Source organism: Carlito syrichta, unplaced genomic scaffold (assembly GCF_000164805.1).
Source record: "Carlito syrichta isolate Samal-C Ts95f unplaced genomic scaffold, Tarsius_syrichta-2.0.1 Scaffold308811, whole genome shotgun sequence".
NCBI classification, from domain to species: Eukaryota; Metazoa; Chordata; class Mammalia; order Primates; family Tarsiidae; genus Carlito; species Carlito syrichta.
The window spans coordinates 672,971-684,928 of record NW_007252907.1 but is presented as its reverse complement, the minus strand read 5'-3'; the positions used below and the strand labels follow the sequence as shown (position 1 = coordinate 684,928).

Sequence of the window (11,958 nt, the reverse complement as noted above, 5' to 3'; positions counted from 1 at the left end):
GCCTGGCCCCCAGACAACACTCTGGCTTCTCCCCGCCCAGGGCAGGTCTGAGATGGACGTCGCAGCACGGCGAGGAGGGACGCGCGCCGCGGTGTGCCTTCCTGAAGCTGACTTCTCCTGACGCGGACGGAGATGGACGAGTCTGCCCTGCTGGACCTCCTGGAGTGTCCCGTGTGTCTGGAGCGCCTGGACGCCTCGGCCAAGGTCCTGCCCTGCCAGCACACGTTCTGCAAGCGCTGTTTGCTGGGCATCGTGGGCTCCCGGCATGAGCTGCGGTGCCCGGAGTGCAGGACCCTGGTGGGCTCGGGGGTGGAGGAGCTCCCCAGCAATATCCTGCTGGTCAGACTGCTGGACGGCATCAAGCAGAGGCCGTGGAAGCCCGGCCCCGGCCCCGGCCCCGGCGGCGGCGCCGGCGCCGGCCCCAACTGCACGGCCGCGGTGAGGGCCCCGGGCAGTGCTGTGGCGAACTGCAGCCCGAAGGACCTGCCGAGCTCCCAGGGCGGGCAGCAGCCCCGGGTGCAAGCCTGGAGCCCCCCGGTGAGGGTGAGTACCTGCCGGCGGGGTCTGCGTCTGTCCCGACTCTGGCTCGATGCTGAGTCAGGCATGGCTTCAGAAGCCGTGGGCCCTGGGACAGAAGGGAGAGCCTGCCTCAGTGTCTTGTTTTTCCATCTTGGAGGGAGATTGGGTATAGGTAGTATTTTTTGTTTGTTTGTCTGGAAAATTCTCTCTAAATACATCTCTGTGAAGATATATTCTGGGAAACAAGGAGCAGTTATTTGGTGAAATCTTCAGTGAAACGCAGCCGTTGTCTTGTGCCCATTTGAAAATGGAAATTTGGTATGGTTTTACGGCTTTGGTGGAGTTGAGAATCATCATCACGCGTGTGGGGGGCATACGTGCCTGCATATATGTTGCAAGTATGTGTGTGGGTAAATGGTAAGCAGGAAATCAAGTCTTCATTTTTATGCTGCTTTGAGTCATTCTATTGGCTTTATGAATACACGGCACAGAATTTACTCATTGGAGGAATTTTTAACAAATCGTGGCCACAGGTAGCAGAGTTTTGTTGCTGTAGCAACAAAATGTCATTTAGGACTGCTGAAACATCTGGCTTATGTTGGACTTTACAGTGAGTGAAATGAAATCTTTCAGTCAAAATGATTTTTCTTGGGATTTGGGTTTGGGCTGAAAGAATTTTAGATGAGGCTGATTATTGGCACAGCTATCACAAGTGTCGCACAAAATTTTCAGAAGCCTACGGTATCCAAATAAATATAAATTCCCTTGCCAGTGATGGCTCCCTGATGAGGTGTGCCTTTCTCGTGCTTATGAAAATACAAAGTAGTCACAGGCATCAGATAATTAAAACAATTCCATTTTTATTGGAAGAAGCAATTTTGATATTGGTATAGAGCCTTCTAAACAACAGTTAACCTGGATGAGAATATTTTTCTCAAATATTCATCACGAATACTCAAAACTGACTTCTTTCACTGAATGCAGGAACTGACCATTGGGGAGGCATCCGATAGTGTACATTTGCAGATGTGGGTGTCAGACAGCTCTCACCGAGAGGTTCCATTACTTCCCTCTCAAGCTTATCTCTTACAAATGCAAGTGTTTACCTCTAGATGTAAAGTACATAAAGCGTTTTAATCCCTAGAAAACTGGGTTTCATCACTAAGCTATTAGGTTTCTGTTGACTTATCTATTAAAAGGATGCAGAACTTTGGGTTAGGAGGTTTTTGTTCCTTATTTGGAACCCACATGTTGTGAGATTGACTGACTTATGGTGCCCTTGGTACCTTGACTGTGTATAGGGACTCATGAATATTTTAGCCTCTGAACCAGTGATCAAGTCGATAATTTCTGAGACACCTGACCCAGGTCTGCTTAGCTTAATAAAGGGGTAGATTTGCATCTTTGGAGAGGTTTTGTTTTCCTGTTAATTAGACTGGGGAAGACATGGCTTCTGGCAATGAGTAGGGTTCCTCTGTCTCAGTTGTTGACACATTGCCTTACCTGTTGTGAGGAATGCTCTGAATGTTTGATCACTGATAAAGCGGAATTTGAGGAGAGACTCAGGCCTTCAGCTTAATGTCCTTTGAATTCAAAAAGTGTATTCGGTCAAGCTGTCCTTTGAGTTTTAGGTTTTCTTTCTAGTAAAGAAATTGACTATGGAATACCGCTTGAGTGAATTTTCACTTTTCTGAACTGCTAAGCTCGCAAAATTGAATTTTACTTTTCTCAGGTAAATTATTGGGAGATTTCTTATGTCAGTATTATTTTTCTGGTTTATATGACTTTTCTGATTTACTTGGTGTTTCTTCTTTAGCATAAAAAGAATTACTTACCAAGAAGCTCAGCTGAACTTGAGTCTTGCCATGTATATAAAATAATTGAGACTCATAAAACAGGATTTATGTCCCTTTGCTGGGGGAGGGTAGAGAACAAACACAACCAAAACCATTCAGTAGTCTGAGTTGATGCAAGTGATGTGATCTTTATATGAAGAACAGCCTTTTTTTCTAGTGTAAAACAGTATCTCAAGCTGGGTGCAGTGGCACTTTTAGTCCCAGTTCCTTGGGAGGCTGGGGTAGGAGGATCGCTTGAGCCCAGAAGAGTCCGGCCTCTTTTTTAAAAAAAATGTTTCTCATTAGCAGTTACTAGGACCTTTTGCTTTCATGTGTTTAGAATAACCAGGACTATACGTATAGTTCAAGTACCAGAAAGATAGAAACACTAGCAAAACACTCCTGTTAAAAGTAAGAAATCTGGCCTGGCTCAGTGGCTCAGCCTGTCATCCCAGCACTTTGAGAGACCGAGGCGAGTGGATTGCCTAAACTTGGGGATCTGACACCAGCCTGGGCAACTTGGCAAGACCTTGTCTCTACAATAAATAAAAGATTAGTTGGGCGTTGAAAGACAGTGGCACACAGTGAGACTCAACACCTGTTAAGGCCAAGAGATTTAATGGGTCCAACGCGGTGGCTACAGGACCTGAGGGTCAGGCTGTAGCGCTGAAACAAGGGCACGCCAACCTTTATGGGGGTTTAGGGCGACCCGTCAGTCGATTATTGGTTGGCTGGCGGAGCTCCATCCAGGTTGGTGAATTTTTCGCGGGCGTGGGAAAAGGTGAGCCGGACTGTGGAAGAAGAACCCGGAAAGTGCCATTTCAGACGCCCCCTTTGTTTGCCGGGTTGCCATTTTAGGCGGGGGCTGGGTTTGGGCCCCTTTCCAGGAAAAAGGAGGGGATGTGGTTTGCTAGCACCCGGCGGTGGCCCTTCAGGCTTGGTAGCATGTGCCTGTAGTTCTGGCTACTGGCAAGGCTGAGGCCGAAGGATTGCCGGAGCACAGCCGGTCTTCTCTGGGGTGGCCGTGAGTGTGCCACTGTGCTCCAGCCTGGGCGACAGAGTGAGACTCCCAACTCAAAAAAAATGAAAAAAAAAAGTAGGAAATCTGTCCCATACACCACATGGAGACTGAGGTATACTCCTTCCCGCTCCCTCCGAGGTGGTGACCGTAGTCAGTTCCACGCGTGCATGCTCCTCCGTCTGTATCCCCGCACTCCCAAGGGGCACAGTGAGCCTGTTTCCACATGTGCAGAGCCGAAAGGGATCACGTGTGGGATGCTGCTTTGGTTTGGTAGTTGTGTTCTAGGTCCCCTTAGACTGTGACCATGTGGCCGCCTCATTATTTAGTCGAGGTAGGTGGAGTGTTATCAGCAGATTTGAGTGGTTCCAGTGTGGGGCACATCTTGTTCCAAGAATTTTAGTGTTTCTTGCCTCCTGTGAAGGAGAACAGGAAAGGCGGTGTGCTTGGAGCCGTCACAGGAATCCGGCTCTTTACCTCTAAGTAAAGAATTCCTGTTGGCTTTAAACCCAAGTCAAGCCGTGAGGGACACTGCAGGTTCCTGCCATGGACTGAAGCGGAAGGTGAGCTGCGTTCACACGTGTGAAGTAGACACCCCCTGTAAGGGTGTGACCTAACGGAATGTCTCCATTTCTGCTTTCTACTGATCTCTCAGTATCCGTGCACCTTTCCGTCTATTTAGATATCATGAATGGTTTCACTCTGCTTCTACCTCAGAGTACATCTGGCCATGCAAAATTGATTGCACGATCCCCGGTTTGCACTAGGTGATGCTTCGTGTCTCTTTGCTTGATTTAGCTAGCGTTTATTAAGCACTTCCTGGGTGCTGGCTGCCACCCTGGCGGCTGCATGGATGGGGTGGACAGACCAGACACAGGTTCTCCACTTCCAGGTGTGTGGCGGGTCTCAGCAGTAAAACGGCAACAGGGAAGTGTGACAGAGGCTGGGGAGGCGGCTGCGTTCTGGTCTTGAGGCGGCGACGTCTGAGCTGAGAGCTTAGGGCAGACCGATGTGGGTGGGGTGGGGGACTCCCTGGGGAAGGACCGGTTCCCTGACCTCGCAGGAAGGGGCGTGGCTCCCTGGAAGCGCTGTTGGACAGAAGGTAAGTGTGGGCTCCGCAGGCTGCAGGGTCGTGGTGGCCAGCAGGCAGGGGCCCCGTGAGGGGCCGCGTGTGCTCTGTGTTTGGGATGGGGAGGATGGTCATCGGGCCTGAGACCGGCCAGGCCCCAGAGCAGATGTGGATGGGGGCTTGGTATCAAAGGGTAGAAAGACCGAGGAATGGCGGGGTGCTACACAGGGGGACACGGGCGGAAGCCCCTGCCCTCAGCGCCGCGTGCTTCCACTTCTCCTTCCGCGTCTCCTTTCCTGGTGCTGACTGTTGCGGGCTGAATGGCGTCCCTCAAGTTGCTGTCGACATCCAAAGCCTGGAACCTTGGCGTGTGACTGTCTTCGGGGACAGTCCTTTTAAGATTGGTAAAGTGAAACGAGGGCCCGCGCAGGAGCCCTCATCCAGGGAGAGATCAGGACCCAGAAAGACCTAGAGGGAAAGCCACGTGAAGACAGGGACAGGACGCCACCTTCCAACCAAGAGAGGCCTTGGCGGGAACCAGCCCTGCCGACATCCGGATCCTGTACCACCAGTCTCCAGAACCGTGAGAAAGTAAGATTCAGTGCACCTGGCAGCCCAGCAGACGAAGACGCCAACTGGACACACTCCTACAAGTCAGCCCCTCGGTGGCCTTTTGGTCCGCTGCCAGTCCTTCAGTCCTGGCTTCCCCAGAGGCCGCAGCCGGTGTCTGCATTGCTTATTTCTGAGGTGGAATGCCCCTGAGAAGCCACCAGTCCCTCATGAAATAGACAGGCGTTTTATGAGAAAGGTGGGGTGTGTGTGCCAGTGTCTCGAGTCCCAGAAGGTTTTGGAGAAGAGGGAGGACATTGGGAGGCCAGCGCTACCACTGTCACTTTCTTACCCCAGCAGGTCAGACTCGTCCTAACTGGAGACCAGAGAGGGTGCCTTTCGGGACTCAGTGTGCCTGCGGCATTACTCGGAGGAAAGACTGCAGATGGAGCACCGAAGGAAGGCAGGGGGAGGAAAGGCTGGACAGCCGAGTTCCCCAGCTGGGGCGAGGGTGGCTGTGAGCGCCACCTCGGCCGTCCTGGCCTCCCTCAGTTAAGCAGGTGCCCCAGGAGAGCTGCTCTCAGGTTCACTTCTGTGCTGGAGTCTGTGCCGGGACCAGGATGGCATGGATACCTGTTTTAGTCCAAAATGCGGAGGTTTCGGGAAGTAAGGCGCATGAGTCTTTCTCATTTGTTCAGTAGCGATATTTCACCCAGAGCGGCCGCGGTGGAACGGGGGATGGAGTCTGTCTCCCTGGGGTGTCCTTGAGGTGCTCATGCTCTGTGGTCCTCGTGCAAGTGTGTGTCACGGGACTAGGTGCATTTGCGTGTTGGGACGCTCTCCCTGGCGTGGGAGGTGCCGGGCAGACGCTGACAGTCTGAAGCATCACCACCTGCACCCTGGGCACGAGGTCTGTGTCAGCTCCCCCTGGGCTGGAGACTTCCGCGTGCTCTGATGACTGACGGCCGCGGGAAAGGCAGCGTCATGGCTGCTGTTTGTTTCGGCTGAACGTGTTTGTTGCAGACCTTCTGGACCTTCTGTTCGAGTCACCACCTCATCCTTGGTCATAGCTCTGGCCTACGCGTCTGCCCGTCTCAACCTTCGTGTGTTCCTGAGTCAGGCTCCCTGGACGGCTTAGGGCTGGGGTCTGGACGGGGGTGGGGGCGGGGTGGGGGAAGGGGGCTGTGTTGCACATTACCGGGCGCCTTGAAAGGTAAATGCTCGCGGTTCCTTCTTGCCTCCCACAGAGTGTCGGGTCACTATACTCACGGAAACCTTACGGCAGCCCTCTGGGTGAAATATTGCTACCGAACAAATAGGAAAGAATATCATTTCCAAGGTGAATGTGTAAAAACATTCTGGTTGTGGAAAAAATCCAGCGATATAGATGAGCATGTTATTAAGTATGTGCTATCCTTCTAGTACATTATGTGGGCTTGCATATAATTTCTTCTGCATAATTAGTTTTACACTCTGATATCCAGTAGCTTGCTAGTCAATTAAATGTGTCCGAAATCTCATGTCTGAGCACTGAGATCTCCCCACTTTTTTATAAAGCTCTGTATTGACGTCTAATGTACATCTGGAAAAGGCACATATTGTAAGCATACCACTCACTGAGTTATCATGCTTCGTTGTTTTGAATGACCATAGTACTTTTCTTCCTGTTTAAAAAGGAAAAGGAATATGGTCCATGGTCCATGCTTCTGCTCCTGGTAAGAGTTGTAATGGTAGAAAAGGGTGTCAGGGAGGAAATCAAGGATTCCAGTCTCACCACCTCTTTCTTCCTAACCCCCAGGGGTAAACTATGTGAAGAAAGTTTTTTGTGTTTTCTTCTAGGAAAAAAACAAAACGATAGTAGAAATGGGACCATATTGTAGATGCTGTTCTGAGTTTGAGGCTCTCTGTTGAGTGGAAACCTCGGATGGCTTTCTGCATCCACCTTGTCGCTCCCAGCTGCTGTGCATGGCTTTGCCCTGTGGCCGTGGCCTGCACTTTCCAAGTGGCTGCCACGGGACAGGGTGGGTGATGGCCGGACAGAGACAGTGAGGAAGCAGGCCCTGGGCTGTTCTGGCTTTCCTCGCGTTGCTTTTCCAGGCTGTTCTTTTGCCTGTTGTTGGTCTCTGGTCTCGGTGAGGGAGAAGAGACAGCGAAGTGTAGACAGGTTCAGAATAAGGGCACGAGGCAGTAGCCGGTGGGGGGGACAGGGGGCAGCGGTATGGGACAGGGCGGTCGCCAGTCCCTGCCCTGACTGTTTTTCAGTGCCTGGGGGTTTCTTTCTCTGTCTTTCCCCCAATTCCCCTCACCTCTATCAGGAGGATGCCTCTTCTTCTCTGACTCAGGGCTCACCCCGTGCATCGATCCGTCTCCCCGCCAGGCTGTTCTTAACATGGTGGAGCAGACAGACCCAAGACCATGTGTGAAAAGCCCTTTCATTCTTCCGGTCAGAGGCCCGTGTCGAGAGTGGTCTGTGCTGGGATCCTCTGTTAGGATCCACAGTGATTTGTACTAAAAAAAAGAATTTTAAGTTGAAATAGAAAAATATTTGATTAAGAGCGTGTAGATCCCTCCTTTCCCACCAAAGAATCCTGTTTTACAGGATTCTTTGGCTTATAATCTTCATTGTTCAGGTATGCAGTTTTTTTTGTTTTTGTTTTTTGGTTGTAGTCTCACTCCGTCGCCCAGGTTGGAGTGCAGTGGCGTGCTCATGGCCACCCCAGCGCTGACCTGCTGGGTCCCAGCGATCCTTCTGCCTTAGCCTTCCAAATAGTTGGAACTATAGGCACATGCCACCACGCCCGTCTAATTTTCTACTTGTTGTAGAGATGAGGTCTCATCAAGTTGCCCGGGCTGGTCTCCAACCCGCAGGCTCAGGCAATCCACTCACCTTGGCCTCTCAAATGCTGGAATGACAGGCTGAGCCACCAAGTCCAGCCAAGTGTTTTTATTCTTTTTTTTGAGTTGGAGTCTCACTCCGTCACCCATACTGGAGTGCAGTGGCACGCTCCCGGCCACCGCAGCCTCTACCTGCTGGACTGCAGCGATCCTTCAGCCTCAGCCTTCCAAGCAGCTGGAACTATAGGCATGCTACCGTGCCCAGCTAATTTTTGACTTATTGTAGAGACGAGGTCTTGCCAAGTTGCCTGGGTGGGTCTCGAACCTGTGGGCTCAGACAATCCACTCACCCGGCCTCCCAAAGTGCTGGAATGACAGGCTGAACCACCGAGCCCAGCCAACACACCATTTAAAATTTTTTTTAAATTTTAAATATGTGAGGTACAATTCAGGGTTAGGTATACAAATGTTCATTATGCAGGTATCCTTGTTGGTGAGGTATGCCTCCCCTTCCCCTGGCAGTTTCCCACTATTGCCAGTCCCTTTCTTTTTTTTTTTTTGAGTTAGAGTCTCACTCTTGTCACCCATGCTGGAGTGCAGTGGCATGCTCACAGCCACCACAGCCTCCACCTGCTGGATTTAGGCGATCCTTCCGCCTCAGCCTTCCAAGTAGCTGGAACTACAGACGCACGCCATCACGTCTGGCTAGATTTTGTGACTTATTGTAGAGATGAGGTCTCGCCAAATTGCCCAGGCTGGCCTTGAACCCTCGGGCTCAGGCAATCCACTCACCTTGGCCTCCCAAAGTGCTGGGATGACAGACTGAGCCACCGCTTCCGGCCCCTTTCTTATAGTGTTACGATAGTTGTTCAAGGATTGCTTATGAGTGAGAATATATGATACTTGGTTCTTTGTTTCTGTGATAGATCACTCACCGTTATAACCTCTAAGTCTATCCAAGTTGCTGCGAAGTTCATAATTTTGTCTTTCTTTATGGCTGTGTAATACTCCATCATGTATATGTCCCACTTTTTAAAATCCAGTCCTCTTTCGAGGGGCAGCACAGTTGGTTCCATGTTTTTCCTATTGTGAACAACACTGCAATAAACATGTGTGCAGTTATATTTTTCATAGAGTGATTTGAGTTCCTCTGGGTATATTCCCAGTAGGGGGATTGCGGGTTCACATGGAAGGTGGATTTTTAAATCTTTCAGGAATCACCACACTGTTTTCCACAGACGATGTACTAGTTTACATTCCCACCAACAGTGCAGAGTGTTCCCTCCCCGCCCCCCAAATCCTCTCCAGCATCTGCTGTTTTTTGAGTTGTGGACGATGGCCGTCCTGACTGGAGTTAGGTGGTGGCATCTCAGTGTGGTTTTAATTTGCGTTTCTTGGACGACTAGTGAGGCTGAGCATGTTTTCCGTGTGTCTGTTGGCTCCTGTATGTCTTCTTTTGAGAGTAGCCATGCGCGTCTTTTGCCTACTTTGTAATGGGGCTGTTTGTTGCTTTCTTTTCGAACACAACCATTTTTGTGATGGAAGTGTGAGGAGGACAGGTGCCGCTTTGGGTGACTGATGGCAGCAGGTAAGGAGTAGACTGTCTGCACTGTGAAACGTGGAGCCTGTGGGCAGTGGGAGGGTGGGCACGAGGTTCTTCAAGTTTCGTTAGGCGGAGTGCCGACAGGCAAGGCTGTCAGGTTCGAACAGTTTTCTGGTAGCCTAAGGAAATGAACTCCTTAAATTATTTGTTTGCCAGAAAAGTTGCTTTTGGAACACTGCATCTTCCCAACTTATGCTTTAGGAATGAATGAGCAGGAGTGCTTTTTCTTTTTCTTTTTCTTTCTCTTTTTTTTGAGTTGGACTCTGGCTCCTTCGCCCAGGCAGGAGTGTAGTGGCACACCCACAGCTACCCTGGCGTCGACTCGCTGGGCTCTGGTGATCCTTCCGCCTCAGCCTTCCAAGTAGTGGAACTACAGGTGCATGCTACCACGTCTGGCTAGATTTATTTATTTATTGATTTATTGATTTATTTGCTTATGGTAGAGACGAGGTCTCGCCAAGTTGCCCGGGCGGGTTTCAAACCCACGGGCTCAGGCAGTCCACTCGCCTCGGCCTCCCACAGTGCTGGGATGACAGGCTGAGCCACCGAGCCCGGCCTCATTCATCTTCTTGTACTAGCATGAGCACTTTTTCTCTTTTCTGCTCTCTTTTCCAAAAAGGGATGAAGCATTGACCTGTTGTACAGGACCGTGATGCTGCTTAAACTCTAGTGTTGGCTAGAAGGCCCGTCAGGGGCAGCTTGAAACGTGTGCATGTCAGCTGAGCCACACAAGTTCAGCCTTCGGGTAAGCTCGGGCCTCCGAGCCCAGGCCTGGGAGGGTCTGGTGTGTGGGCGCTGAGGATCGCCTCTGCTGGAGAGAGCTTGGAGGCGGGTGCAGTCCTGGCTTTGGGACTTTGGGAGGTGCCTTCTCTTCTATTGGCCAGGTTTCCTCTTACACCTTGTCAGAGATAGGAGTTCCTTTGCAGTCCTGAAGTTTGAAAAATCACTGCCCTAGCAACAGCCAGCTCTGACAAGTAGAGCCAACTCCGGTGGCATGCCGGATGGCATCTTGGTACAGTGAGGTATGTGTGGCTCTCACTGTCATCCTGGATGCTGGTCGTTGCCCTCCAGCGGCCCTGAGAAGCCCACACTGCCTGCCTGGAGCCCTTGGATGAGCTGTCGGATGATCCAGCCGTTGGGAAGTGAGGTGGAATGGAAAAGCTGGGACGGTTCTGGGAGTGGACTCTGTGCCAGGCTCAAGGTGGGGCTGGCCTGTGTGACGGGCCATGCCTGCCCACGCGACCTGCCTGTTCTGTCTGAGATATGCCCCATGTCCAGGGCTTACCCTGCCTGACACTCCACGGTCAGAGCCTGTCTGCAGGCCAGACGTCCTGCTCGGCAGAGGGCTGGGAGCATCTAGACGTGCCACCTGGCGGAGGGCCGGAAGCCCCCAGCTACACTGCGCCCCCTGCTTTGCTGGCTTGAGAGCCCCTGCTTGTCTGGGCTGGGCGTTAACGCCGGACCGAAGGGGTGGCGGGGGGCGGGGTTTTGGGGAGGTGGCATTGAGGCTGTGGGAGTGACCGTGTGACTTGTTTGAGCGTGAAGAGGGATGCGGTCGGTCATTTTGCCGTCTCAGGAGTACATCGGGACCGTCAGGGGCAAGCAGGGCCCGGTGGTCCTGCCAAGGAGGCCGTAGGAAGCCGGGACACAGGAGGAGGCTTCTCTGAGTGTTTGGGGAGGCTGACACATACGGGATCTTCAGAGACATCCTGGGGAGGCAGAGGCATGCCTCTGTTTGTGTGCTCTGTTGCTGTGGTGGAGAACACATTGTAGAAAAGGCAGAAAGAACTTGCTCTTCTTTTGGTTGTCCCTGTGGTTTCAGGCTAATTCGTCCTTAGCCAAAAATGGCGACCATCTGCTTCTCCAGCCTCAGGATTCCATGAGATGAGGAGTCTTGTGCGCCCAGGACCTTGTAGGTGCTTGAGAAGTGTTAGCATCTTTGGCTTCTCTTTTTCTGGAGACCAGAACTTCTGGTGCCATATCATGGTGAAACAATAAAACAGACTGTGTGTGTGTAGTCTGGTAATTCAGTGAGCCAGCATTTATAGCATGAGTGCCGTAGGGCATTTTGTTCTGCTTCCAACAACCGGCTTGAACGCTGGGCACCCAAACTGTGCATAAGGTGGTGGCTGCGGATGGTGCTCGACAGGTGGCCCAGTCCTGGTTCTGACTCTGACCCAAGTGAGACCCGCACGGATCAGCCTCTCTGGCCTCACCTGTGGCGGGAGATGTCCTGCTCTCTCACCCTGCGCTCCGGTCAGGCCTACGGGGTTCCTTGTCGTATATTAGACCATCTGTGACTATTTTCGCGGTCCCCCTCCCTCCCACCACCCCTCCTTCCTTTCCTGTGATTCAGGAAACTCATAGCTCAAGTATGGGAAAAAAAATCTATTTTTGGCTTAAGTTCTTTCTTCAGAATAGGATGGAGAAGGCTCAGACCCCTAAGACTTTCTGTGAGGGAAATTAGATGTAGTTCTCATTTTTTTTTTTTGAATTGGAGTCTCACTCTGTCGCCCAGACTGGAGTGCGG

The 11,958-nt window shown here is 51.6% G+C and overlaps 1 protein-coding gene across 1 annotated transcript in view; it reads left to right on the top strand.

Annotated features, from left to right (window-relative positions):
- Positions 1-132: 132 nt before the first annotated feature.
- SH3RF1 (SH3 domain containing ring finger 1) overlaps positions 133-11,958 on the top strand; it is a 166,893-nt gene continuing 155,067 nt past the window's right edge. Inside the window, exon 1 of the mRNA XM_008065841.2 lies at positions 133-543. Coding sequence (XP_008064032.1) covers positions 133-543 — 411 coding nt within the window. The remainder of the gene's footprint in view (positions 544-11,958) is intronic.